General features: G+C 38.0%; 3 protein-coding genes across 8 annotated transcripts in view; all 3 read right to left on the bottom strand.

Moving 5' to 3' along the window:
- pak2a (p21 protein (Cdc42/Rac)-activated kinase 2a) overlaps positions 1 to 12,384 on the bottom strand; it is a 35,910-nt gene extending 23,526 nt beyond the window's left edge. Inside the window, exons 1-2 of one of the 5 annotated variants that reach the window (XM_079818697.1) lie at positions 12,321 to 12,372; positions 2,745 to 3,007 (exon numbers count right to left, since the gene is read on the bottom strand). The gene's annotated coding sequence lies outside the window, so the exon portion shown is untranslated. Of the gene's footprint in view, positions 1 to 2,744; positions 3,008 to 11,714; positions 11,836 to 11,972 lie in introns of all 5 variants that reach the window. The other 4 variants (XM_079818700.1, XM_079818701.1, XM_079818699.1 and 1 more) reach the window with 4 other exon arrangements.
- Positions 12,385 to 12,520: 136 nt separating this feature from the next.
- ing5b (inhibitor of growth family, member 5b) lies at positions 12,521 to 14,636 on the bottom strand. The gene is made up of 8 exons (XM_079818733.1): positions 14,379 to 14,636; positions 13,988 to 14,059; positions 13,738 to 13,904; positions 13,545 to 13,656; positions 13,352 to 13,445; positions 13,120 to 13,255; positions 12,965 to 13,026; positions 12,521 to 12,851 (listed from the first exon to the last, which is right to left on the bottom strand). The coding sequence occupies exons 1-8, from the start codon at positions 14,413 to 14,415 to the stop codon at positions 12,812 to 12,814; spliced, it is 720 nt and encodes a 239-aa protein (XP_079674859.1). The 5' UTR covers positions 14,416 to 14,636; the 3' UTR covers positions 12,521 to 12,811.
- Positions 14,637 to 17,580: 2,944 nt separating this feature from the next.
- On the bottom strand, positions 17,581 to 21,450 carry LOC307127483 (H-2 class II histocompatibility antigen, E-S beta chain-like). Of its 2 annotated transcripts, none has more exons than XM_079818732.1 (6): positions 21,355 to 21,450; positions 20,809 to 21,084; positions 20,372 to 20,653; positions 19,614 to 19,746; positions 19,482 to 19,509; positions 17,581 to 19,349 (listed from the first exon to the last, which is right to left on the bottom strand). In XM_079818732.1, the coding sequence occupies exons 1-4, from the start codon at positions 21,416 to 21,418 to the stop codon at positions 19,616 to 19,618; spliced, it is 753 nt and encodes a 250-aa protein (XP_079674858.1). In that variant the 5' UTR covers positions 21,419 to 21,450; the 3' UTR covers positions 17,581 to 19,349; positions 19,482 to 19,509; positions 19,614 to 19,615. The 2 variants fall into 2 exon arrangements, with proteins under 2 accessions (XP_079674858.1, XP_079674857.1); XM_079818731.1 differs by having other exon boundaries at positions 18,728 to 19,349; positions 19,624 to 19,746; positions 21,355 to 21,446.
- Positions 21,451 to 26,320: the final 4,870 nt, after the last annotated feature.

Here is a 26,320-nt window from a genome sequence, read left to right as displayed (position 1 = left end):
ATGATCAAGCATTTGTGTTTTTTTAATCATTACTTTATTAGCCTAATTGGGTGGGCAGAAAGCTATGCCATATCAGAAATAATATATATATATTTAGCAAAGTAAGAACTAATGCTTCAACTAAGAAACAAATGTGTAAAGTTGCACAAGTCAGGATTAGTCTAAAGATGCGTGTTAAGCTCACAGCAAATGCAGTGATGAAGCGCAGCATTCTGAACAGAAACGCTCTGAGACGGCGGTCATGAGCTGCTCGCGTGAACAGTACGCTTTGCTTAACTATTTCTTTTCGTTTCGGATTGTTTCATTTAAAAGTAGACATTTCAAGCTTTCTATACACATATTTCTCATGTCTGTGTGGCAAGTAGCCTGCTGAGTTTCGGTTTATTTATGAGACATGTTCAAAAGCAGTCGTGATCGCTTCGGCGCCTCCATGTCACGATTATTGTCTGCTATAGCCTATTTGCTTCTTATTTATTAAATCCAGGCAATTGGCCGATGAAACATTGATTAAAATTAAGATACAATTGATAAAAAAACAAAATTCACTTTAAAGAAAGGATTTCTACAAAACTTAATGAAGTGGTCAAAATCATTTCTAACCCACTCGCAACTTGCACTTTTCATAATCAATATAGCCTAGGTGAAATTCAAAAATAACACAATATGAAAAAAATACATTGTTTAATGGCTACAACTAGTAGGCTACAGTACAGATAAATGTCATGTCTGAGCGAACATCATTTTACCGGTGAGCGGTTCATGAGTGGAGTGCGCTGGCATAGAGCGGATTATTGAGAGTTGAGAATCACACCGGTCCGCTTCGCTCATTACAGGCTCATTCTCGTCAGAACGCCGACATATTTAAAAAATGGTCGGGTTTAAATCGGGCTCGGGCTCATAATTACATTTAATGTGTCGGGCCGGGCTCGGACACAACGTGCACGGGCTCGGGTAGGGTCAGGCTTTTTTTGGGCCCGATCTAAGCTCTAATGAGAGTGAGCAAATGCAGAATTAAAAATTTTGGATGAGTGAATGGTCATTTTGATTAGAACTGTGACGGATTGCATTGATCATCTGAAGTGCATGCGCTCATTGCGCTGGAATTGTACTCCTTTATTTTGGCTTAAAATATTGCGATACATATTACATACATATGTAATTTATATCGAAGTGTATCGTTACACCCCTAGCTGGTACTTTTAGAGAATTCTTGTATACTATACAACATCAAATGCATTGTGACACCAGGGGCGTAAATCACGGGGGGGACGGGGGGGACAGGACCCCCCCAATCTGAGGGCTGTCCCCCCCTAAAAACCATGCTGAGTATTGTAAATAATATAATGATATATACTTAAAATACATGTGTAAGTAGTAAAACAATACAAAAGCAAACAGGACAAAAAAATGCGTTTAAGTTTAGAAAAATGTTGAGTTCCCCCCTCCCCCCTTGCCCCACAGTGGTTTGATCCACCGCACACCTCAACTAACTTAACGTTACCCATGGAACGTAAAAAAAAACTACAACACAAGTTTGGGGAGACAACAAGCCCTTCAGACAGCAGTTATGAAACTCCAGTAAGCTGTCAATACTATTTTATTCACTTTAAACATCAGATGAACTCTTTCGGACTCTTTTCTCTTTAATACAGATTAGGCAAAACACTGTTAACATCACTTGCCCACCGCACCGCCCCGGGCCACCGTCGTTTTCATTTTTATAGTAATAAAATAATTTTGTTTAGTTAGAGAACAGACACAACAATTAAAAACTGAATGTGTCTGCTCAATACAGCACGAGCCGAACGAGAGTCAGATTTCATTAATCACCAGAGCAAACAGCTGACAGACAAGATGATCACGGAACATTTGGTTTCAAAGCGACATGTAAAAGTGCCTATTTAAGGGAGTGTGTCATTGTACTGTTTTCTTGCTGTGTTTTTCATTAAGAATAATAGGCTAATGAACCCATAATTCAAGCAACCCGAACCCGCCCTCGCATTGGCGCTAATTCTAAATCTAAAGTAGCCTATATGCGGACGGCCGCTCCGCCAGATCTGTGTTGGGCTTGCTGCAGTTGAATATCTAAAGATCTGAATATCATAGTATAAAATACTATGTGTAGGATACAAGATAATTTAATAATTATAATATGACTGCGTGGGGAACCTTACTCATATTTAAACAACTATCGCTTTGTGTTGTTGGTCAGATAAAATGACAGAGAAAAGAAAAACGGACATTAGATCATTTTTCAGTGCACCAAAACCCCAAGCACAAAATGTTTTTTTTTATTTTTTTAATATTATTATATATTTTTTTTGTGGTACACATATCCTTACAAGTACGATTTTGGCTGTATTATTTGTGTCCCCTTCAAAAATTGCTCTTGAGAAATTTCATGTTTATCGTCCCCCCCAACTGTTAGATTAAATTTACGCCCCTGTGTGACACCAACCTAATGAAAAACAAACCTATGCAAAACAAAAACCACAAGCTTGACATAGAAATCTTGAATCAATCTGAACGAAGAAAGACACCATAAATACATCAGTAGTCAAACAGCAAAAGTCTAAATTAATTATATTCATTGCTTTTGGAGCATGATCAGTTTAAATAGCTTTTTTCCAGCCACCACCACACACATCAACTTGTAAGAAGGGGGATAGTCAACACTAAAACTCAAAGAAATCAAGTAAAAAGGATGCAATTAGATGCCAGTGCCATCACTAAAACCATCTCACCCTGAAGAACCCCGATGGAAAGATCCAGCTGATGTCCCTGGCTCTGCTCTGGCACACTCCTGAGACATTGAAGATCTTCTGTATGGTGTCCACAAGTCTCTTTTCTCCCTGTATTTCCAGTGAAGTGAGTCGAGAGAGAGGCGTGTTGATGCAGGCATGCTTCATTCCACAGCAGGATGAAACGCTGCGAGTGCAGTCATGCCTTTGTGCTGCGCATTGCTATATTGATGTTCCACCCCTCAGGCTTGATGTAAGGCCCTACACTAGAGACATTTGAGTGGACATACCTTTACACACCACTGACTCTCGCACTGAGGAACCACCGCCATAACACAACAATCACAAATGAATCAGGATTATGGGAGGTATTTTAGAAGCTAGATTAGATAGCACTTTCACCCCCACATACCTATGGAAGAGGATCTGAAAGCTCTCTTGTTTGAAACAATTTCATACAATATTAAGTAATGCTGCTACATAGACTGCAGATTTCATATTTTCCATTTTTCCTCAAAGAATGTTATTCGGGATCAAGTCTTAACTTGCTTTCCAGTAATGACAGTGATTTAGAGATGGGTGTGACTCTCTCCAGTGCTTTATATGCTCAAATGCACATCTGCATGGTCCATTTCTTCTAGTTTTTTTCTTCAACTCAGAGCCAATGTTTTAGGTTTCTGCATAAAAAAACTGTTAGTCTAGTGCTTGTGAATCTTACAGCCTCGAGCTACTGATTCCACAACCATTTCTGCCAAGCCATACATAACCTCAGGGCTCCAACTTCCAAGACTATAAAACAAACATTTCCTTTTTCACAAATTACAAAAACATTTGATAAAGAGAAGTTATTGAAAATAATTTTTCATAAATCTTCTTCATAAGAACGATTGTCTGTAAATTGGACTTTAAGGCTTGCACTGGGTTCGTTGTTGCATGCAGGAAAAAACTGGCCTAATGCCACCTCACTGGACGTCCACAAAGCCAAAGGTGACCAGATTATCTTAATTTCTTTTTTGTTACATTTATGTTATGGGTGCATTCACACCACATCGGAATTACAATTATTTATGGGATTCCAACTTGTAAACCTTTTTTTTTTTCTTAGAGCTCCGACTTGTACCAACTGATTGCTGCAACATCATGCAGGGACACAGCGGTTTAGCAGTAAAATGTAGTTAAAGGCACAGTATGTAAGTTTCGCTGCTCGCATTTTCAAAACAATAACAAAGGCGTAGCTTTTTGATGCCGTGAATGAGCATGGAAACATGGGAGTTGTCATCTTCACCTCCATAGCCGATGGAAAGCAATCCGAGAGCACTCAGTAGGGCTGTACGATTAATCGAAAAATAACCGAAACCGACATTCAGAACCTCTAACCGACGTATTTTTCCCATGTCGGTTATTTCGGTTTTCACGTGACTCCGCCCCGTCAGTCGCATCAAGTGCAGTTTGCAGGCACACAGAGATGCAGGAGCAGTTATCTGTGTATATAGATGCCCAGAATCACTATAGTAACTGCATGTTTTACACAGTTTATACAGGTAAGTTAATTGCCGTTCTTCATATAGCCTACCGCTGACGTGCGCACACGCGCACATGCGCACACACACACACACACACACACACACACACACACACACACACACACACACACACACACACACACACACACACACACACAGCGCGCGCAAGCCCTGAAGCCAGATTGCTTTCACTTTCGTGCTCATAAAGTTTGTCAAGTACATGCGTTTAAAGGCTTGCCAGTTTCAACATTTAAAGCGATTGTGCACTATTCAAAAACAACAATACGGAAAACGTATCCGTTCAGTGCTCAGCTTTTTTCAGTGACACAGAGCCGAGCCGTGTCACGTCTCTGACAACGCACACGCCCTGAAGGCAGACCTCTTTAACCTGCGTCCTCAGAAAGTTTGTCATTTGTATGTGGTTTAAGCCCTGCCAGTTTGAACATTAAAGCGAGTTTCGGCCATCAGATGTGTATTATGTTGAACTAATGCCTGATATATTGTGATAACGAACACTCAGACAGAAGCTCGCACATCACGTGAAGATCGCGCGCAGAAACGCAGTCTCAACGCTGTCCTGAGACTAAAGTAAAGTCACTAAAGTAGCTTAGAAACTCAACCGTTATAGTCATACATTTTAATACCTTTGAAGTACAAACCACAGCTTCATAATGAATAGAGACGGTATGAGTAATTCACACACACCATTAGGGCTGTGCAATTAATCGAATTTCGATTTCGATTTCGATTTTGCCTCCCAACGATCACCAAAATAGTACAATCGAGAAAAAACGATTATTTTGCCTTGCGTTCTGAATGAAACGCGCATGCGCTCATCCGCCCCTCCCGAAGCCACAATCTCTCTCAGATCGGGAGTCTCGTGTGCATATCATCCGCTGGAATTTAAAAACTCTGCGCGAGTAAAGATGGCAGAAGGAGGGCAGTTACAGCAGCGTTTGGTGAGCAAAAAAGGCAAAACCAACTCCGTTGTCTGGGAACAGTTTGGCTTCGAGGAATCAGACGACGAGCAAAAACATGTTACGTGCAAGATTTGCTACATGTAGTGTCTGCAACGCAAGAGAACACCACGAATTTGTTTAACCACTTGAAAATTAAACAGAGTGACCTATGACAATCTAATATAGAAACAAAAACTGACGAGAGCAGGGATGCCGTGTAAACGTCCTTTTTTCCCCCTCATATTTTTCAAATAATTCTCTCTTTGTAAACTTTGTTCAATGCATGCGAGTGCTGTCGTATGTTCGAATATGACCAGTCGTTTTCCCCGTCATCACCCGGGTTTAGTGCCAGAAGACGCGAATGAGAAGCCGCGCGCTGTGAGAAAATGTATCTGTATCTGATAATGTATCATCCGAGAGCGCGCACACGTCTCTCAGCGCGCAAATATTGAGTTCTCTTTCAAGTCTTGCTCTTGAACGGACAAACTCACACAAAACGTATGTCAACATGTCCATCTTGATGAGTATCTTAGCAGACATAGTCTGTATATGCCTTAAGTGAACTTTATACAGTCGAGAAAGACGACGCATATCCGATCCGGATTGAATAGCTTTTGTAAGTTTAATAGGATTAATCTTTAATTTATGCACTCAAATATGCAATGTTATTTTACATTTGAGACATTTCTGTACCTGAAAACTAATGTTAGACGTACCTGAAAAGCATATCTAGCCGAACCATATTGTTTATCTTATTTATTTGTGATTATCATTTTTACGTGAATACTTTTATACTTTGATTTGAATATATGTTATATTATTTATTTTAATAGTTCAAAAAGTACAACAAATGTTACAATTTCAATTGAATTGTTGAAAGGTGTATTTTTAATAAATACAACACATTCCCAAAGTCATGTGAAATAATCGTGTTACATAATCGTGATTTCAATATTGACCAAAATAATCGTGATTATGATTTTTTCCATAATCGAGCAGCCCTACACACCATCACTCTCGTTAATGCATTCAGATAAATGTAGTGTAGGCCTACTGTGCTAATGTATCTGTATTTGATGTACAACAAACAGAAATCTGCCCCATAGACAACAACTACTGAAAGTGAACCGTTTCCTTCAAGTATTTTTTAAATCACAAAGAAATGCACTTTTTCATTAGAAAAAAAAAAATCCACCTGTTCTATATATAAATATGTAGAACATATTTACAGTACAAACCTTATCAGTGAACTTACTCAAAAACCTTATAAGGGCAAAAAAAAAGAAAAATAATCGTTCATTAATTGTAATCGAGGTAAAATTTTCAATTAATCGAGGTTTTTATTTTTGGGCAAATCGTTACAGCCCTAGCACTCAGGCAGAAATCATGTTCATAGGTGGGCTAATGTATTAAAGTTTTATTTAAGGTCCCACGATGTGGATTTTTAAAATTATTTTATAATGTTTCTTGAGGTGTACTTATATTGTTAGTATAATTTTTTACATCATAACATGTCATAATTTAGAAATAAAAGGCATTTTTCTATCTTGATTTTAGCCCTCTGGCTTGAATGCTCTGTTTGAAGAAGCATGTCTGCTGTGAGACTTCAGTGAAAATGCCCACTGTTGTGATTGGCTGACATCTTTGCATTTGAAATGCGCATTACATGTGGAAGTTGGAACCCCTCTCGAATACTTTTACTACTTTTTTTAATATGACAGCTAGGGTTGCCAACTTCCGGAAAAGAAAATAAGGGACAATCGTGGTTCTTTATAGGTAAATAAGGGACAGAATAAGGGACACTCAGAATATTTGTACTGTACCACACAGTGTGTCATTTCAGTATCTGCAGTTAAGTGTGTGTATAAAAGGTTCTCAGACAAACACATTTGGGTCATTCCATGTCAAAATCAACCAAATTTCAGAAACTTTCCCAGCAAATTTGTTTTATTTTGTTAATTTTGTTTCTGAAGAAAGACAAACATAAATGAAGAAAAAAGACTAAATAGTATGTGATGGATGTATATTTACTGAGTAATTCAATATTTTATAGTGGGGGTCAGAATGACCATTTTAAATGTACAAAATAAACTGAATCCGTTTTCTGCAAATTCTCTGGGCGGGCAAAGCAGAGAAAGGGGAGGTAACCTTTCCCCGTATGACGACATTTTCTCAAAGGCAGAGCAGGATACCCAGGGCTTGGTGTACACCTTTCTCCATTTATAGCCCCTGGGGGACCATAGACAGGCTAGAGGAACTCATATTAATGTTAAAAAAAATCTCATAAAGTTACATTTTCATGTCATGGGACCTTTAACGTTACTGTGTTATGAAGCAGGGCGAGGCAGAGAGGTTGGGACATTTTATCTTGCTGTTTTTATTATGCTTATATGACGCAGTCGGACGCTCCTTTCATTTTGTTGCTTGTTTATTTTACGATTAAAGTTACATTTAAAGTTTGCAGCCTCCTTTCCTGAACTTGAACTTTTTTAGTTATGTTTGATCACTTAAATTAACATTATCTTTTTTAATTCTAATAAAACAGCCGGAAGTGCTGAATGATTACTCATACAGGTCACTTTATCTGACTAATTAAAATTGTGGGGTAATGCAGCGCTGTTTTACTTGGTCAAAACAGTAATGCTAAAACACATTTGAGAGTGTTGAAAGTTATGTTATAACCTTGGCTGGTATGACACTTGTTGCACATTGCAGTAAACTAGATTCAATAAGCTAAATATCATATTAATGTAAGGTAGAGCATTACATTAATACAAGCTGAATGACTTGTGTTGCTAAATGCTACTACAAATAAAGCTATTTCTGATTATGCTATGTACTAGGGATGAAACGTTATGGAAATTTAACATCACGATTATAGTGACCCAAATTATCACGGTTATCATCAATATTATCACGGTTTTGTTCAAACGAAATGAAAGTGTTCAAAAAGAACAGATGCACACACTTAAAACATTTCAACAAGTTTTATATTTGAAATTCAACAAACAACAAATAACTAAAGCAGCTCTAAGCACTTTTTTAAGCTAGATTCTGTGGGATTTCCTTCCTTAATGGCCGTCATCAATAGCAACGCATAACACATAAATAATAATAATTTGTCGTAAATATAATCTCTAATATTATCACTGTAAATATATTCCCAAGCAATATTCTCATCAGTGTTCTATCAGACACATTTAAATCTAGCATATTTTGTGTTAGAGCCCAAACAGTATCCTAGTGAAATAATGCATATCCATATTTCCATATGATTTGACAGTTTATTTTATTAAATATCAAAATGTGTGCATCATACCTGACACCTAGATGAACACTTTACAGTCTTTTTATGACTGTCATTCTCTTCAAATGCTATTGAAGTTTGAAACGTGTATAACGTTACCAATGTTGTATGTAACTTTACAGACGGTCCCTAAATTCGCCTGCGTTATGCCAGTCATATCAGATGCGCTGTGGTTCTGCTGTGTTTTTTTTAAACCATTTTCGCTGCTGAAATAGAACAAAAACAGTCATCCACTGTATGATGAATGAATCTCCTGCGTACAGCACACGTTTATCTCTGCTTTGAGTGCAGATTTCAGCGTGTGAGAGCGGCGCGCGCTCCGAACAAAACTCCGCTAATCTGAACGCCTCTGATTATGAGACATTGCATTCATAAACTCAATAGAAGCACGTGTAAGTGCTTATAATGCGCAACGCGATTATAACAGATGGCTTTTGAGAAGACTATTATAAGTTCAACAGCCAGAGTGGCTAGTGTGCAGCCGAAATAACGTTACACTCGCAAATGGCGGTTGTTAATGTCAAACCCTGATTATTATCCCTTAAATGTCACCCTAGTCTTGTCTGAATTTGTTTGTTCGCTTCACGTTATTATTTCCCAGACGTAGGTTTGGTATTGAGGTCAAAGTCCACTTGCCTTGCGTTCGTAGTTTTGAAGTGTTTTCCCTATTACAGCGACTTTCTTCTGGCATGTTTGCAGACAGGGTGACCATCTTAGATTAAGTTTCCCTCAGGACTTTTGTAAAAGCCAAAATATGACCACGCCTCAGATTTGGTCCTTTTAGAAGGCAGAACAATCCCCCGAGTGCTGTCACTGCTTTCTGCCATTTCTCCTCATTCAGAAAACAGCGGTGCGCCAGACTGACGCTGACTGGACAAGATTTACCGCGAGTTTTCACAACCGTGATAATCACACGCGGTTTTAATTATAATAAAATTTTATACGATATTACTAACCGTCACTAAATTTTATCGTGGTTTATCGTGAAACCGGTAATCGTTTCATCCCTACTATGTACTTGACAAAATAGTGTTGTCTTTGAGGCATGGAACAAACATGTTACTCACAGTAAATCAAGAAAAAATAAGAGATTAATTTGGGATAATGTAAGTACACAAGTCAATTAGTGATTGCTAATGAGAGATGAGCAGGACACTCGGCTCAACAGCAGCGGAACTTTTATGCCAGTCACCATTTCGTCCGGTCAAGCCTATGTGGAGAAATGCAGCGCTGTTTTTTTCATAATAGATACATTTGAGTGTGTTGAAAATTGTTATAACGTTACTCTAAGCGTCTTTGGTGTTTCCAAGGCTTCTAAAACTGATATCGAAGGTAACGAGTGCATGATGTAATTGATAGGTGATGCACAGAAACGGTTAAAATTGCTTATTTCTCTGGATTTAAACATTCTTGGAAATATGTGGGATAACGTAAGTACACAGGTCAACAAAATGTATAACATTGTTCTAGTAATTTTTGGATATTTTCATATTTACATATTGTGCCTTTAATAATAGAGTAAGCAGAAAGCAGAAAAATAAATGAAAGACATACAATACAGTTAAATTATCTAATGTGCCTTAAATAAACTACAACTACAAGTAAATAAGGCACTTGCATAACAACTGTTACTTGTATTGTGTAAAAGTATTTGAAGTCATTCAATTTTTTTCAGAAAAAATTCCTACCAACGTCACACTTTTGAACATGTATTGTATATATATTAAAAAAAGTATAATAAAAGTGACAGCATTCCAGTAGCTCAAAAAGAAGAGCATGGTGCTAGCCACAAAGACAAGGATCTGATTTCCAGGGAACACATGAACCAGTTGCCGATAAAAATGCAAACCTTAAAATGTCATGCTAGTTCCGTTAGATAAAAACATCTGCCAAATGAACAAATGTACAGTAAAAATAATCAAGTTGCACTTGTTACAAATTACAAGACTTTCTCCAATAACATAACTTCATAAAAGACATTATTTTCCAACTACGGCATGCATAAGTATGAATTCAGCCAAAGGCTGTTTACTGTCCTCCATTTGTGTGACAAAAAAGGGAAGCGAGATAAAAACGGCAGAGAAAGCTAATGGGAAGCAGGACTGTGGACATTCCCGTCTGCTCCCCTGAGCCTGTTTGATTTGAGCCATATCAGGCCTAAACTAACGAGCATGTATTGGGATTTCGCAGTTGCATGCTCGCGGGCCAAAAGTAAACATAAGGTGCCAGTGACTATGCATGCAATGTGGGTCAGACTGACTCCTCCATATAAATGCAAGAACATCACTATTCACTAATCAGCATTAAACCAACAGATATGATGCACTGATTCAGTTCAGTGAAGACTATCGAACATTTCTGATGCATTTTTCTGATTCACAAAATTCTAGTCGTTACTTCTGATAGTGCTGATTACAATCTTCAAGCAACCACAAGACAGACAGTGATGGCAAAAAACCATCAGCAGAGTGCCTCCACTTCCTATTACTCACATCCCCATAGCTTCTGATTGGTGGACGGATAACAGAAGCATTTCCTGATCCTACTAGCCACGACCACTATAGGTCTCACACTTGCACTTCATCTGGCCAACTGGACCAAAACAAAGATATCGGAGCACGCCTCTCTTTTACAGATGTGTGGTTGTGTAGAGGAACTGTTTACAGGAAGACAGACCAAGGGCCTTTTGTATTTGCAGCTTCTATAAAAGGAAATACTGAGCAAGACTTCCTGAAATAAGCCTAGCTGCCATCCTCCTTCCATGCTATTGGAGAATGAAGGCATGTGTTGGTCCAGAGAGAAGAAGCAAGCTTTCAAACCACTAAAAAACTGCAAATATAAATTGCGTCATTATTTCTCTTGTAGAACACAAAACTAGATCTTAGGTAGAATTCTTTGTGTGAATTATCAGCCTCGGTCACCATTTATTTATTGCATCTTTTTCGATACAACGAATGTGCATGATGACTTAAATTGTGCCTTTCCCCCCAAACATATACTTGGTGTCCCATGAAGAAAATATAATTATCGCATGGCAGTCGTGCTAAAACATGATAGAAATGCCCCAAAAAGATGGGACAGTGTCACACAACACAAGTAACGTTACATTTCAAACAACACTAATAAAACTACACATCATGTGTAAATAAACCCATTCTTGAGCCTTCTGGAAACTAAGACTTACTTCGCTTTGGTTCTGTTGGCTATTATCCACTTGAGTTCATTCTTATTACTTTGTGGGAAGAAAACAATCCAGAATACAGCTAATCGGATAAGCAAACAGCCCAGCACTATCAAATACAAAACTGTCAAAGTGTTATAAAAACAAAGGCGCAGTGATAAACCATCAATACATATCCTTTTTGAATCTCAAGTGATCTGCGCAATGCTGGCCGAGCACATATCATAAACTATTAACGTTAGACTAGCATTTTCAACTCACCAGAACTCCCGCAAACCTCTTCAAAGTTTTAGCTCCGCCTTTTTCACGACCACAAACCAAATTCGCTGCAAGTATAACGAGAATATTTCCCTGGAGATTATAATTTTGGACGCCGTGTCGACGTGCTTGTAAGTTTTTTTTAGTTAACTAGTTACTTCTTGGACCCGGGATCTGTCTGCTATGGCGGAGGGGAAGCGGAACTGTTGACCCAGCCCAATGTTTGTACTTCACTAAACGTAGCTTTTTAGGTATGCCAGTTTTATTAGTCTATTGTTCATATAAATCTGAATAAAAAATATAAAATTTGCGCGAAATATTGATTGTAATAAGAAGTTTTCTGCAACCTACTACTGTTAGCAAATGGGTTCCGTCCATGAGAGTTCTGACGCCTCCGTTGCATGACGGGAAATGTATTCTAGATCTCATTGCACTGCGTTAAGTTGGAGTACTCTAAAACTACATTTCCCTACACTGATCGGTGGCAAATTATTTCACTCTACGAGTCACCGATATGCCAACCGTACGTGTTTCATTCAAGACTAGAGTCAGACGTTATTTAAAACTTTAATTCAGATAGTAAAATAAAAGATTCAATTGTTCAGACAAGATATAAAAAGTAACAATGGTAAGCGTCAACATAAACTTTATTTCAAAGCTAAATGAAAAAGAGATCCAAACACTGTTGGCAGCAACTGGAAAATACATTTTATTCTTCCCTGTTGTAACATTCATGGTCATCTACATAGTAAAGGCACTGACACAAAAAAAGAAATCAACTGATTTTGAATAGGACATAATCCCAGAAAGAGACTCGATATTTGATTCAGGGTCCACTGTAACTATTTGTTTCTCATCTCTTGGGTACATCTGGGACAGTACCTGTAATTGGAGAACAAAGTATTTGAAAACTGCAATATTAACTTAAAAGAGAAGTCAGTCAGCATGTGGAGTGGGCAAATAAAAACAGGGCAAAATAAGGAGAATTAGCTCACCATTTTCCCTTTGGTTTGGTTGTTAGGCCGACACAGGAAAAGTGAAACCATTCTATTGGACACTGTTAAAAGAGAAGAAATATTTTACATTATCAACAACAACAACAAGATGACTTCGGTTACTGACAACACCTTTAAACAAATCTATTACTCACATCAGAATTGTCACATCCAATCATTTCTCCATATGATACTTGACTACACAAACAGTATGTGGGTTCATTAGGGTCCACTGGCATATCAAGGACATCGGATGGATGCATGGCGAGCAAAGATTCACTTATGTTGGAACTAGAGAGAGAAAACATGCAAAGAAAAAGTTGAATACAACTCCTTATAATAATAAACTTTGGCATCAATAAATTGTGTCCATATAATTCCTGTTACCCAGTTTTCAGTTTTTTCTGCTTGGGTGAGTCTTGATCTGATCCTTTCTTGTCTCTTCCAGTGGATGCCCTCTTGTCTTTTACATTCTTATCCTCTGAAACAAAAACATTAGTCTGTTTTACCCGAAATTAAACAAAATGGGAATTCATTGTATCTATACATGAACATACATGTTCTGAACAATAAAACTTACTTCGAGATTGCTTTTCATCTGAGCTATCAGGGCTACCGGTGTCCAGTTTCTCCTGCAGATCGTTCTCAAAGCGGGCTAGATCAGCATCCAACCGCCGGATGTGTTTATCCACCTGGAAATACAAGCAGACTTGTTTTTGCTTGATGCATGGAGTGAGACAAGCAAATATAAAATGGAGGACTCTGCATCTCACCATTTCATATATCTGCATTGCAAGCTGAACTTTGTCATCACTGAACTCTTTGCATTTGCTGTAGGCATTTTCAATCTTCTTTAAATGCTGGACACGATCCTCGGATGCCAGATTTCTAACATTTGCAATGTAATCAGTAGCTAGTTCACTTATCTCTGCTTTTTTCTCTGTGAAAAACAGAATGCAATTGATTAGAGAAAGGGAAGTGCACTGTAATGGCCTCGAAGTATAATGATGCAAACATTCATACCTTCAGTTCTATTATCCAAATCTCCCATTAATGAAAAGTTTCTCTGCAACTCGCAGGGAAGTCCCTCGATACCTGGAATAAATGATTACAATAAAAACATTTCGCAAACAATATTTACGAGGCAGGGAAAGCAACAGCATGCATGCACTGCTACCTGTAAGTTCACTTTACATACTGACCAAGCGTATTATAAGACACAAAATATGCAGTCACTTAGTCATGTATACTTCAGCAGTGTATCACATGAGACACTGATACATTTGTAATGTTCAAACACAATAACTCCTCAACTCAGAAGTGCTGCAAGAGGTTGAGTTGATTACATTCATACAACTTGACAGTAATTCAAATGTGGCAACAAGTTTAGAAGAATATCTTTTAAGAAACTTACTGTCTAAATAGTGCTCTAAGTACATCCCTTTCGCCATTTTTGTTAGTATGGGCTTTGTACTGAAGGCGTGTACGATGGTTTATTTAGCGCGCGCTGAATTTCCGTTCCTGGAGTTGCTGTGCAGGTTATTAGATTCTTATATGAAATTGATCAACCATACTGCTATTAAGTAAAGAGATAACACTGTCCGTGTAGTTTATAGATCATGTTGTGGATTGTAGCGTAACATCTTCGTCTGTACTAAGTAACTTGCTCTACATCGCCATCTAATGCAGTGGAGTTTTGTTTCGATTTCCTCGCCGCTTCTCTTTCTGTGGAAACTATAAGAACTAGTGGATTTTGGTGGTGGGTATTATAACATTTTAAGTGTAAATCGTATACTATATCGTTGGTTTCTTAATAGCTGCAACCTTATGCCTTTTCGGTCATTCTTAAAAATTGAGGGACAAGACAACGTGCAGATACTAGTTAGTATGTCCAGAACTCACCACAAGGTGGCAGTGTCGTCTTAGGAATAAGATTTTCGTAGCTTTATTTGCAGATGATGGCGTTATGTGGAAAAAGGGAAGAAATATAGAATATATAGTGAAAAAAAAAAAAAAAAAAAAAAAATTTTATATAGTGAGGGAAATGCAAGATGCAATAGGGAAAGTAGAGTGTTGGGGAATGGAATGGGGTTTTAGGTTTTCAGTGGCAAAGACCAAAGTAAAATTCAGGAAAAGGACAATTCAGGAAAAGATTAAACTTAAACTTTATGGAAAACATTTATAGAGAGTGGAGTGTTTTAAATACCTAGGGATATGGTTTGACAAAAACTTGATTGGAAAATAGGCTACATATTGAGAATATATTATTGAAAAATGTAAAAGAATACTAAATGTCGTAAGATGTTTGAGAGGTAGAGAGTGGGGAGCAGGATCTCTTTGAAAGCAGTATACGGATTAATTAGGGCAGTTTTTGAATATGGAAGTACAATTTATCAATCTGTTTCGAAAACATTAGCCTACTAAAAATGTTGGATGTAATTCAATATCAGGCTTTGAGACTGTTGAGGTGCTTTTAAAACAAGTAGCAGCAATTCAAGTAGAAAAAATGAATGAATGCCATAGAATATTAGAAGAAATCATAGCATTAACTTACTGGGTAAACTTAAAGGGGCATAAGGAAAATCACCCGACTCAGAAGGTGTTACAACATTGTCAAGAAAAGGAATGAAGACGGATTAATAGCTTTGGTTGGATAATAGGAGATGCAGTCAATGAGATAGGGATAGGGGATATAATGTTAAGCCGCACTGTGCCATTATCCAGTGTCCGTAAGACCTCCGTTCATCTTCGGAACAAAAATGAAGATATTTTAGTTGAAATCCGATGGCTCAGAAAGGCCTCCATTGGCACAATGTACTTTACACTCTCAAGACTCATAAAAGGAACTAAAGACGTACTAAAGCTTTGAACCGTTATGAATCAGCGAGTCGAATCATGATTCGGATCGTGTGTCAAACCGCCAAACTGCTTAAATTACGTGACTTTGGCGATCCAAACCGCTGAATCGACTCACTGATCATAACGCTTCGAAGCTTCATGATGCATTGTTTTGAAATCGGTAATCACTATATAAGTCGTTATTTAGGTTTTTTTGCGCACAAAAACTTTTCTTGTCGATTCATAAAAATATTGTAGAACCACTGTAGTGAGATGGACTTTGTAACAACGTCTTTAGTACCTTTTGTGGGTCTTGAGAGTGTAAAATACATTGTGCCAATGGAGGCCTTTCTGAGCCATCGGATTTCAACAAAAATATTTTAATTTCTGTTCCGAAGATGAACGGAGGTCTTACGGGTGTCGAACGACATGAGGGTAAGTAATTAATGACAGAATTTTCATTTTTGGGTGAACTAACCCTTTAATATGGTCTTGTGGACAATGATTTATGTTCGATTGTGTATGCTCAGCACAGGACAATGTAATACAGTCCAAGCAAGTTATGACAGCTTTAGAAGATGGAACAGCCACTCTTGACTGCACTTACAAAGCAACCAGCACTCAGTATCCAAGTTTCTTCTGGTACCAACAAAAGACAAATGGTCCATGGATCCCCAAAATACATGCTGATGAGACTTTCTGGATCAGGCAACAATGATGAAGAGTTCAAGGGGAGATTTAATGCAGATCTCAACACATCTGCATTATCAGTTCCTCTGAAAGTCAAGGATGTGCGCGTGTCTGACTCTGTGTAGCCTACTACTGTGCTCTGAAGCCCATTGTGACAAAAGTCAAACCACATACAAAAACCCCCACATGAGCTGAAACATCTCTGTTTTTGAAGCTTCTCTGTTTTAATAAAGTCTATGCTGATGATATTATTTTAGTTAAGATTTGAATAACCCTGGTGTAGAGTAATATTGTTTTGATATGAAATATAGAACAGATTTCTTTTGACTAATAACTAATTTACAAATGCATTATAGATTGTTGATAAACAGTTATAACTGCATGAATAAAAAGGGTGACTTTAATGCAATACCCTCCAAATAGTGAGCCCTTTTTAACTCACATGTTATAAATGTTTAATAAATGTATTTAGTCACACTCGTTTAACTCAAAACCAGATTCCTGATTTATATCATGATGCAGCTAAAATTGTCTTAGTGAGACTGAAGTGTTGTATTTATATATATTTGTGGTTTTCTCATTGATGTCTCATGACTGCCACTTTTCTTAAAATGTCCCTTACCAGAATTTACTGTCTTACCCATTATATTCCACAAAAGGTTCATGCCTATCCACAGCAGAGTATAAAGCTGATTTCTTGCTTATCAAGGTGAAATTATCAAACTTTATTTTGGGAAAAAACAAATTGATGAGATATAGATAATCAATATTTTATTTCCAATATTTAGTTACTTGTGAAGTGCAAACCTGTGAATTCTTATTAATTTGTTAATGAGTTACAAACATTAATAACCTGTGAAAGTGAACCTTAATGTAAAGTGAACACATGTGAACCATTTATTAATGAGTTATAAATATCAATAACCTGTGAAAGTGAACCTTAATGTAAAGTGAACACATAAGAACCATTTATTCATGATTTATAAATATCAATAACCTGTGAAAGTGAACCTTAATTTAAAGTGAACACCTGTGAACCATTTATTAATCAGTTACAAACATTAATAACCTGTAGTGAACCTTAATGTAAAGTGAACATGTGTGAATCGTGTATTTATTCATTATTATTGCACACACAGAAGATAGTATTTTTTTCTGATGAAATTTGAACTTGAACATTAACATATTAATATGCAATCAATAATTATTTTGATATCATGATAAAGGCCAACCTGAGTAACCTGAGCATCTGACCATCCACACTTTAGTTACAGTAACGTTGCGCGTGTCAGAGGGCGCGCGCCAGAACGGTTATTTATGTATGATAACTACAAACGTACACAGCGACAGCCGAGGTGAAAGTTTGGTTTTGCAAGAAGTGTCTGAGGTTTTGTAAATGTAGCTTGAAAATTGAGTTGTGTGTTCACAGTTTAAGAGAAAAGGTGAGCTGCTTTCAAGAAATGTGTTTTAGCAATCGAGAAAAACTGTAAGTGCATTACACAACTTTTGATGTAAGTACCTGGTAGTTAATGACACCTAATATAAAGTTTGACCCCACTTTCTAAAAACAATTGCAGCATTTTACTGGTTTTACAAAAAACAGTTTGTACCATTTTCACAAAGACAGCAAACAATATTCTGTGAATTTTTCATATTCTAAATCGCACATGGTATCTTCTCGCCCTACAATCCATCGCGCTCTGTAAGATCACTAAACTCGAGGCTTCTGGTCATTCCTAGGATATCTAAGTCCACTAAAGGAGGGAGGGCATTTTCACATTTAGCTCCTAAACTCTGGAATAGTCTTCCTGACATTGTTCGAGGTTCAGACTCGCTGTCCCAGTTTAAAACTAGATTAAAGACGCATCTCTTTAGCCAAGCATTCACATTATAATTACCTTTTATACTACAGTTAAATCGGATCAAAAGCATTAATATTCTGAACAGCAGCTATGCTAATTATTTCCAATCTGCTTTTCTGTTGTTATCTTGGGACACTAGTCCCGAGGTAACCAGTTCGTCAGCTCCAGTTTGTATCCAGCCACTCATGGAGACTTCAGATGCCCCAACACCTGTGATGAGACGACTCGACGCCTGTGAAGAGACGACTCAACGCCAGCGTTGTTATGGCCTAAATTAATACATGATTGATTAACTTTTCTTTAAAATTTTCTTTAACATTCTCTTTCTAACATTTTTCAATGTTCATTTATGAAATGCACTTTCTGTAAAGCTGCTTTGAAACAATGTGTATTGTGAAAAGCGCTATACAAATACATTTGAATTGAATTGAATTGAATTACCACCAAATTGGTATCTGCGAGATCAGTAATACACACAGCACAGAAAATGTCTATACACAACTTGCATTTTGCATGGCAATAGAAATTAACTTTAAAAGAGGATGTGAATTCCCAAAGCAAAAAACTTAAGTGTTAAGTGGAGAAAGAACAAGAATGAAAAGAGGTGGCGTGGGAAGAGAAGGAAAGAGTGAAAGACGTAGAAGGAGATGACAGGAGTGGAAAGAGAGGGAGAAGAGATGGACCGAGTGGAGAGAAGCAACGTAGTGGAAAGAGCAAGAGAAATTGCAAGAAGACATGATAAGAGAAGAAGGGGACAGCAGGGAGGTAGAATAACTATAATACAATGGTACCAAGTATTGACATCATTACTGCCAATATTGCCTAAAAATGCTGAAATATTAGCCAGAAGCATGTACCAGATACAATGCTTTAATTCTGTTTTCATCATCATGTTTATTTTGAAACATCAGTTGAAGAGTTAGACGTGTGTGATAGTTGTGTCATGTGGGCTTGTGCTTCTCCATGATGAGGCTCCTTGCAGTCAGTGTGAGGACCTGCAATTTGTGTGATGAATATTCATGTTACTGAGGTTGATTATTCAGTATTTCATTATATGTGATTGGTAGAGATCACACAGAAATGCTATAAGTTGTTATACAAATAACCGAGTAAAATGTAAAACTTACCATCATCAATGTGGTCCTATAATCTTCTCTATCAAAACAAAAAGAGTAATTAATTGTAAAATAAAATGTCATGATGTTTATAGCTTGTTGTTCCATAATTGAAATAGATTTATATCACTGGTTCGCTCTCACCTCTACAGACCTGTTGATTTTATCTTGTAGGAAATGAATCCAGCAGTTGCTACGATGATTCCCAGCAGCAGTCCAGCAGATTCAATTGTGAATAATAGTTGAATATTCCACTCAAACTGAGGGGCAGGGGGGTCTGTGAGGGACAGACATTGCTCTATTACCACAATATTATCAAATAAAGTATAAGGGTTAATCCACGGCTAGCTGTGCATTAAACGGTTTTAATGCACGACGTGGAGGCAAAGAACACAACGCAGAGTTCGTTCAAATCCTTTAATGCACAGATACCCGTGGATTATCCCGCTTATACCATGGTCATTTGACAACTTAAAGCGTCTACAACGCTTTGAGTTTAGTTAAAAACCAGCTATGTTTCCTTGCTGAGACATAGAATGAAGCGATTCAGTAACAAAGCTGATTTACTAATAAAAGTCATAGGCAGTGCTGATAAGTTTCTGTGCTCCTGAATGTTTCCATGTGTGTGCAGCGTGATCTCAGAGTGACGTATGTGTGTATGTACTTCAATGAAAACAGTGCATTAATATAGAACGGTGATTCAACCAACTTGGAACTTCCTATGCATTAAATTGTTTTATTGCACACCTTCCAGCCAATCAGAATTGAGTATTCAGGCAGACCATGGTATAACTGTAAAATATAGCAGGTTGACAACTGGACAATTTCCACAGTTTCTATTATGTTGTAATTGGTGTGTCATTTTCAAAGGTAGGTCTGACCTGACAGGTCTTCTCTCTTACCCCAGTCATAGATCATGGGTTTCTCGAAGCTGGCATGCTCCACCACACAGGAGATCTTCTCTCCAGATTTGGGAGTGTATTCTAGCTCAGAGTGAATTTGGTAGTGCCAGTCTCCATTAGGCAGCTCCTCAGTGGAGGTCACATCAGAGGTCACCACTGCACCATCCTTCAACCAGGACACTTTGATTGGTTGAGGGTAGAAGTCGTAGGCACTGCACATGACCAGAGCTGGATGTTTGCTGTCACCCGGCATCACTGAACTGAGCTTCACCTTCGGCTGCACTGAACCAACAACAGCCACATCCTCAATTACTTTTTAATGTATATGCTGTGATTACATGAAAGGTGCAATACACAATTATTTTAGCAAATTATTTTCCTTTAAAAATAATAAAAACATTTAAAACAAGAGTTTGTTTGTGTCTTGTGTAACGCACCTGTTTTATTATAGATAGCTGCTTCTGTAATCTCAGCATTATGTCTGCAGAATACATCAACTTGAGCCTTAGTTTGCTGTAATAAGTTTGGATCTTTGTTCCACATCTCTGCATTTTTCACTCCTAACTCTGTAAACCCTACAAACTTCCCCACAGTGCTGTTGAACTGTACGATTGGATATTTATTGAAGTAAAAGCCTTCAATGTACACCATGTCACTGAGATCAGGAGAGCTGTAGATGCATTGTGACCACTGGTACCAATAATATCCATTAGCTGAAAAAGAATGTCTTCGTGAGTTTATTTCAACAATAAAAAACACAAGCAGCCAGTTGCTGTTATTACTGGAATGTCCTTTCTAAAACTTCACATCATATCTGTATTATTAAGATATACATAGAACCATCATAAGTAACAGTTTAAGAAAATGTTCCTGAAAAATCCTACCAACACTGTTACACACCAATGTCCACCACTACTACTTTACTACTACTAATAATAATGATAATTTATGCAATGTCTCTTAGTAACGCCCATTTATCTCACCTGCTCCAGTGAATACAGACAGCATCAGAATGTGATGAAAATTCAAGAGCTCAGGCAGTGACATTTTCACTCACTCTGACTATCACAACTGAAAGTAGCCAATATGCTGTTCATGTTAATTAGATCAATGTCGAAAACGACAGACCAATCAGCCACCCTTGTCCATGTGTCAAGTGTTGCTGAGCAATATCCTGCTTTCATTTTAAAATCACAGTTCAAATAATGGTTAGATTGCAGCAACAGATTAAACACAATTACCTTTAAACTTCCTGGTTCCTGAAAAAAAACCCTCTAAAGTTTTAGAGAACACAAACTAGTAACAGCTTTCTCAAAGTATTTATATCCAGAAATGTGAAGAATCAGGGAAAATTCTATAGTTGGGAAAGAGTGGGCTGTGAAGGGGCCATCTTCACAATCCATGGAAAATGAGTTATCTCATTTTAAAATAAAAAAGAAAGATGTATGAATAAGATACACACAAGTATGTACGCTGTGCACTAAACATCAATAACAATATATTTGTTTTAAAGAATCCTGATGGTTTTAATAGGCTTTGGCATTATGAAAATGATGTTGCCCTCCTTTATGGCTGTCAGGGTTCTGCTTTAGTCTGTGTAGTTTCATTGTGTTTTGTTTTCCCTGTTCCTGTTTTGCCCGTGTTCCTCCTCAATTTGTTTCTATGGTTTCTGATGTATTACACACCAATGTCTGTTCTAGTTATTTACCTCATTCTGTGTCCTTAGTTCCTCTCAATTATTTCAGTTCCGTGATCGCTGAATACAACGCAAAATCAACAAAAGGTCACATTTTGTTTGCAATGATGCATAATTCCCCATTTCACAGCAAAATATCACAAAAATGACAAGGTCTCACAAAAATGTATTATAATTATCTAATTGAACTTTCCCTATTTTAATTAAAGTTGTAATGCATTGTTTACACGAGGATACGGATGTTATGCACATAATGTCAGTGGTCTGTGTGAAATCAAGTTGTGTTTCCACTATTGGACCAGTAACCCCACTAAAACCCACCCTTAACACCTCCATACACTGATGTCACACAACCCCACATTTCGCCAGCTGACTGAACACTAGTCCATCTATACTGTTATCCTTTCAGTTAGAGCAAGAGAGGGAGCTCATGAGAAGCACAAGAAAAAAGTTATGAGTTATATGAGTAACCAGAGTGCATGTATGCGGATGCATTAGTCTGGTATCAACAAAGGAGACACGAAGCCAAATAAATGCACAATTTGTCTACCTTCTTCAAACAGTCTCTGGTATGTTCTATAAACATATGTGTATTTATTATCCGTGGGCCAAAAAACCCTGGCCGTTGGCCCAGAGGGAGCCAAGATGAGGCCCGATCAAGCCCCGGAAGTGACAATGAGCACCGTCTTCAGAGTACTGATCACCTGCACCTGTCTCCAATCAGCACCTCACAGATAAAGCACACACCTCGGAAACCCACATCATTTCAGAAAGAAGGTTAAGTGAGAATGTTAACCCTGAAATGAGGGAAACTCTGGGTTTTCTGTATAATATCAGGGATGCAGAGCATATTAGTAAGGCCGCTGTATGCATGGTAGGAAAGGATGCTCTTTCTGAGATAATTTGTGTGGTTTCCTGGGCACAAACCCATGAGAGCCATCAAAGAGGAGTTTCACAGGATTCACAGCATAAAAATATAAAACACAATTACAAAGTAATATGAATATAGTTTCAAAGAGTCATCATATCTGGCACAGTAACTGTGTGTACTGTGCCAGGTATGATGACTCTTTGAAACTATTTTAGTTTCACTTTTAAACAACTATTTTAGATAGATAGATAGATAGACAGACAGACAGACGGACGGACGGACGGACGGACGGACGGACGGACGGACGGACGGACGGACGGACGGACGGACAGACAGACAGACAGACAGACAGACAGACAGATAGATAGATAGATAGATAGATAGATGACATTGTATCATATGATGCTCATAAGTTTCTTCATATTGCGTTAGTTGCAGATAACACCAAATCAGTAGAAGAATAAATATTGCACTATCCGAACAATCTCCATGATAAGCTTGTTTTTGCACTTCCTGCTTTTCCCTGCTTGACAGTTTCTGTCCAATTAATGGATGCCCTTAGCACACATGTGGTTTTGTGTACAAATTTTGATTCACATGCAAAAAGGGCAGTGTGAAAGCGAACCACACCAAACAAAAAACATTGTATTTTGTCCGGACCAAAGCAAGTGAACTAGCAGACTTTTCACAGGTGTGAATACACCCTTAAGAAGTGTGTTTCTGGTTGTGAGGGAAGGGTAACCTTGTTCAGCTTCCCAAATAACCCAGTGCTAAGGAAAGAGTGGATGCAGCTTGTTTTTCGGGAGCAGCAGTTCTGCAAGTGTGTTTGTTCCCGGCCATGAGTTGAGTGAGTGAGTGAAGGCAGTGAGTGAAACTGCATCAAATGTCTGTGTTTTGTTGGCAGTCGGCGTGTAAATGCATATAATGTAAACAACACCAACTTATAGTGAATCGAAAGTTATCCAGGGATAATGCCATGATGTATTGTGTGTGTGTGTGTGTGTGTGTGTGTGTGTGTGTGTGTGTGTGTGTGTGTATGTGTGTGTGTTTATGTGTCTGTGTGTCATAGGTGTGTTTTCGGAAAGAATCGGTACAGCGTATCTGTCTTTTATAAATATGATAAAACTAGATATGAAGGATGCAATACGTAAGGAATAATTGGCGACGGGCCGTTCAATTATTAGAATGATAATGCACACCCGAGGTGGCGCGTCGTGACCGTTACACCTCGGGTGTGCATTATCATTCTAATAATTGAACGGCCCGGAGTCAATTATTCCGCTTATACTACGGTTACCACACCTCAAGACATCGATCCGATTATATATTTAATGGGATTCGTCCGGTTTTTGTACTTAAATCGCTATTGTGAGTAGGACTATTTGTTCCGCGTCTCATCCAACAGCTCTTTTGCTAGTTCCGAAACGTCATTTTAAAGCTGTTAACGAAGGCTTGAGCCGTTGATAGCATTCTTCTGCAGTTATTAATAAAGTTATGAGAGAGAGAGAGAGAGAGAGAGAGAGAGAGAGAGAGAGAGAGAGAGAGAGAGAGAGAGCTTGTGTGAATTAGGCTACCTCTGTGCGTCTCTAAACAACGCTGTTATTACCTCGCTAGTGAAAAAATGTCACGTGTAGCCTTTAAGTGTCTCCACTATATAGGCTAACTGATCAAATCGTCAGGGCAGCGCTGACACCTTTCTGTGCAAACTGTAGTGTGTGTGCGAGCATGTGTGATTTCAGTAATGTGACAGAAAAGCTTGCCTTTGGTGTCTGCTTCCGTCTGTTGGTTTTCATCTGGACTGTCTAATACTGCTGCCGCCCAGTTGTTGAACGTTTTATATTCACCGTAAATATTAAGATTTACTTTAGGAAAATCGTCTGTCATATTGTTGTTTTTTAGTCCGTTATTACAGTTAACTATGCGAAGTGATATGGAACTGTAATGCGGTCAAGAGCTACCTGGAACTACGTTCGCTGTGCATCTCCCAGAAAATAATTGCACACCTCAGAACGTTCATCAGCCAATCAGATTCAAGCATTCAACGGCCCCGTAGTATAATACTCTATAGGTACTTAAGATTAACATGAGATTGGCAGAAACTGTGTGTTTTTGTAGGCCTACCCTTTCAGATCCTTTTTTTATTCATTTCAACACAAGATGTTTTAAAGGTCCCGTTTTTCGTGTTTTTTTGAAGCTTTGATTGTGTTTACAGTGTGCAATATAACATGTTCATGTTTCGCGTGTAAAAAAACACAGTATTTTTCACACAATTTACTTATCTGTATACCGCTGTTTTCAATGTCCTCAAAACGGCTTGAAAGATTTCCCTGTTCTATGAAGTCCCTCCTTCAGAAACACGTAACGAGCTCTGATTGTGCCAGCGTTTCCCGTGTTGTGATTCGACAGCAGCTTAGCGCACGCAGAGAGCACGTTACCGGAAAGGTCATGCCTCTTACCATAACGGGGATGCATGCGCTCAATGATCTCTAAGGACAGCGTCCCTGGGAAAGCCAAACAAAGGTGATTTGACTCCGGGATGAAAATAACAGCGTCTCGACGACATGGCGACAAACAAACTATACGAACGCAACCGAACGCAACACTTCCTTTTCTCCACGCGGGAGCAACAAGACCACGCCCCCTTTTTCGCGTGTTCTTGTGGGCGGAGGTTAGTCGACAAACTGCTCTACTGACGTAATTAAAGCAGGAAATACCAGGATGTAGTCCTAACCGGCCGTTCGCTGTAGGCTTTGAAAGGGAACTTCTGTTAAATAAAATATCTCGCTTGGCATTGAACTTTGAGCTTTATAATTTTACAGGTATTAATTATGCTCTAACAGCAACATTACACACTAACTAAAGTTTGAAAAATGGGATCACGAAGAACAGGACCTTTAACGTGTATTTCAAAAGAAACCTGAATGACACATCACTGTAGAATATCTTCCTTGGTTGCAGCCCCGCACACACCAGTTTCAGAACCCCATCCACAGAACCGGAAGTGAGCGGCGCTACCCATACACGTTGTTTTCATATGGATTTAAATCGGATCAATGTCTAAGATATTTAACAACAATACTTTTAAATAAAGTTACTTTTCAGAACAGAAGCATGAAGGAGAATATGTTGAGTTGTGTGTGATATTTCTGTCATGATACATGTGGTGGTGAACGAATATTGAATCTGTTCACATCTTTCACATTTTATCATTAAAGCTTTTTTTGCATTTGTCAAAAGATATTATTTGTCTTAATATTAAATAACTATTAATTAATAAAACATGAATTTTGTTTTCAGGGATGAAAACACTTTCATCTTTTCACGTCTTTCATGTTTTATCATTAAAGCTTTTTTGCATTTGTCAAATAAAAATATATTATTT

This window comes from Gobio gobio (genome assembly GCF_949357685.1).
Source record: "Gobio gobio genome assembly, chromosome: 6".
Taxonomy (NCBI): Eukaryota; Metazoa; Chordata; class Actinopteri; order Cypriniformes; family Gobionidae; genus Gobio; species Gobio gobio.
Note: the sequence above shows the minus strand (reverse complement) of the source record. Positions and strands in the feature narration are given on the sequence as shown.

Coding starts and splice junctions, on each gene's coding strand:
- LOC307127483 (XM_079818731.1), bottom strand. CDS start 21,418: ATGTCACTGCCTGAGCTCTTGAATTTTCATCACATTCTGATGCTGTCT. Junction 21,085..21,354: donor GTCTGTATTCACTGGAGCAG/GTGAGATAAATG, acceptor ATTCTTTTTCAG/CTAATGGATATTATTGGTAC. Junction 19,747..20,371: donor ACCCATGATCTATGACTGGG/GTAAGAGAGAAG, acceptor TGTCCCTCACAG/ACCCCCCTGCCCCTCAGTTT.
- ing5b (XM_079818733.1), bottom strand. CDS start 14,415: ATGGCGAAAGGGATGTACTTAGAGCACTATTTAGACA. Junction 13,256..13,351: donor CAGAAAAAACTGAAAACTGG/GTAACAGGAATT, acceptor TTCTCTCTCTAG/TTCCAACATAAGTGAATCTT. Junction 12,852..12,964: donor ACCAAACCAAAGGGAAAATG/GTGAGCTAATTC, acceptor CTCCAATTACAG/GTACTGTCCCAGATGTACCC.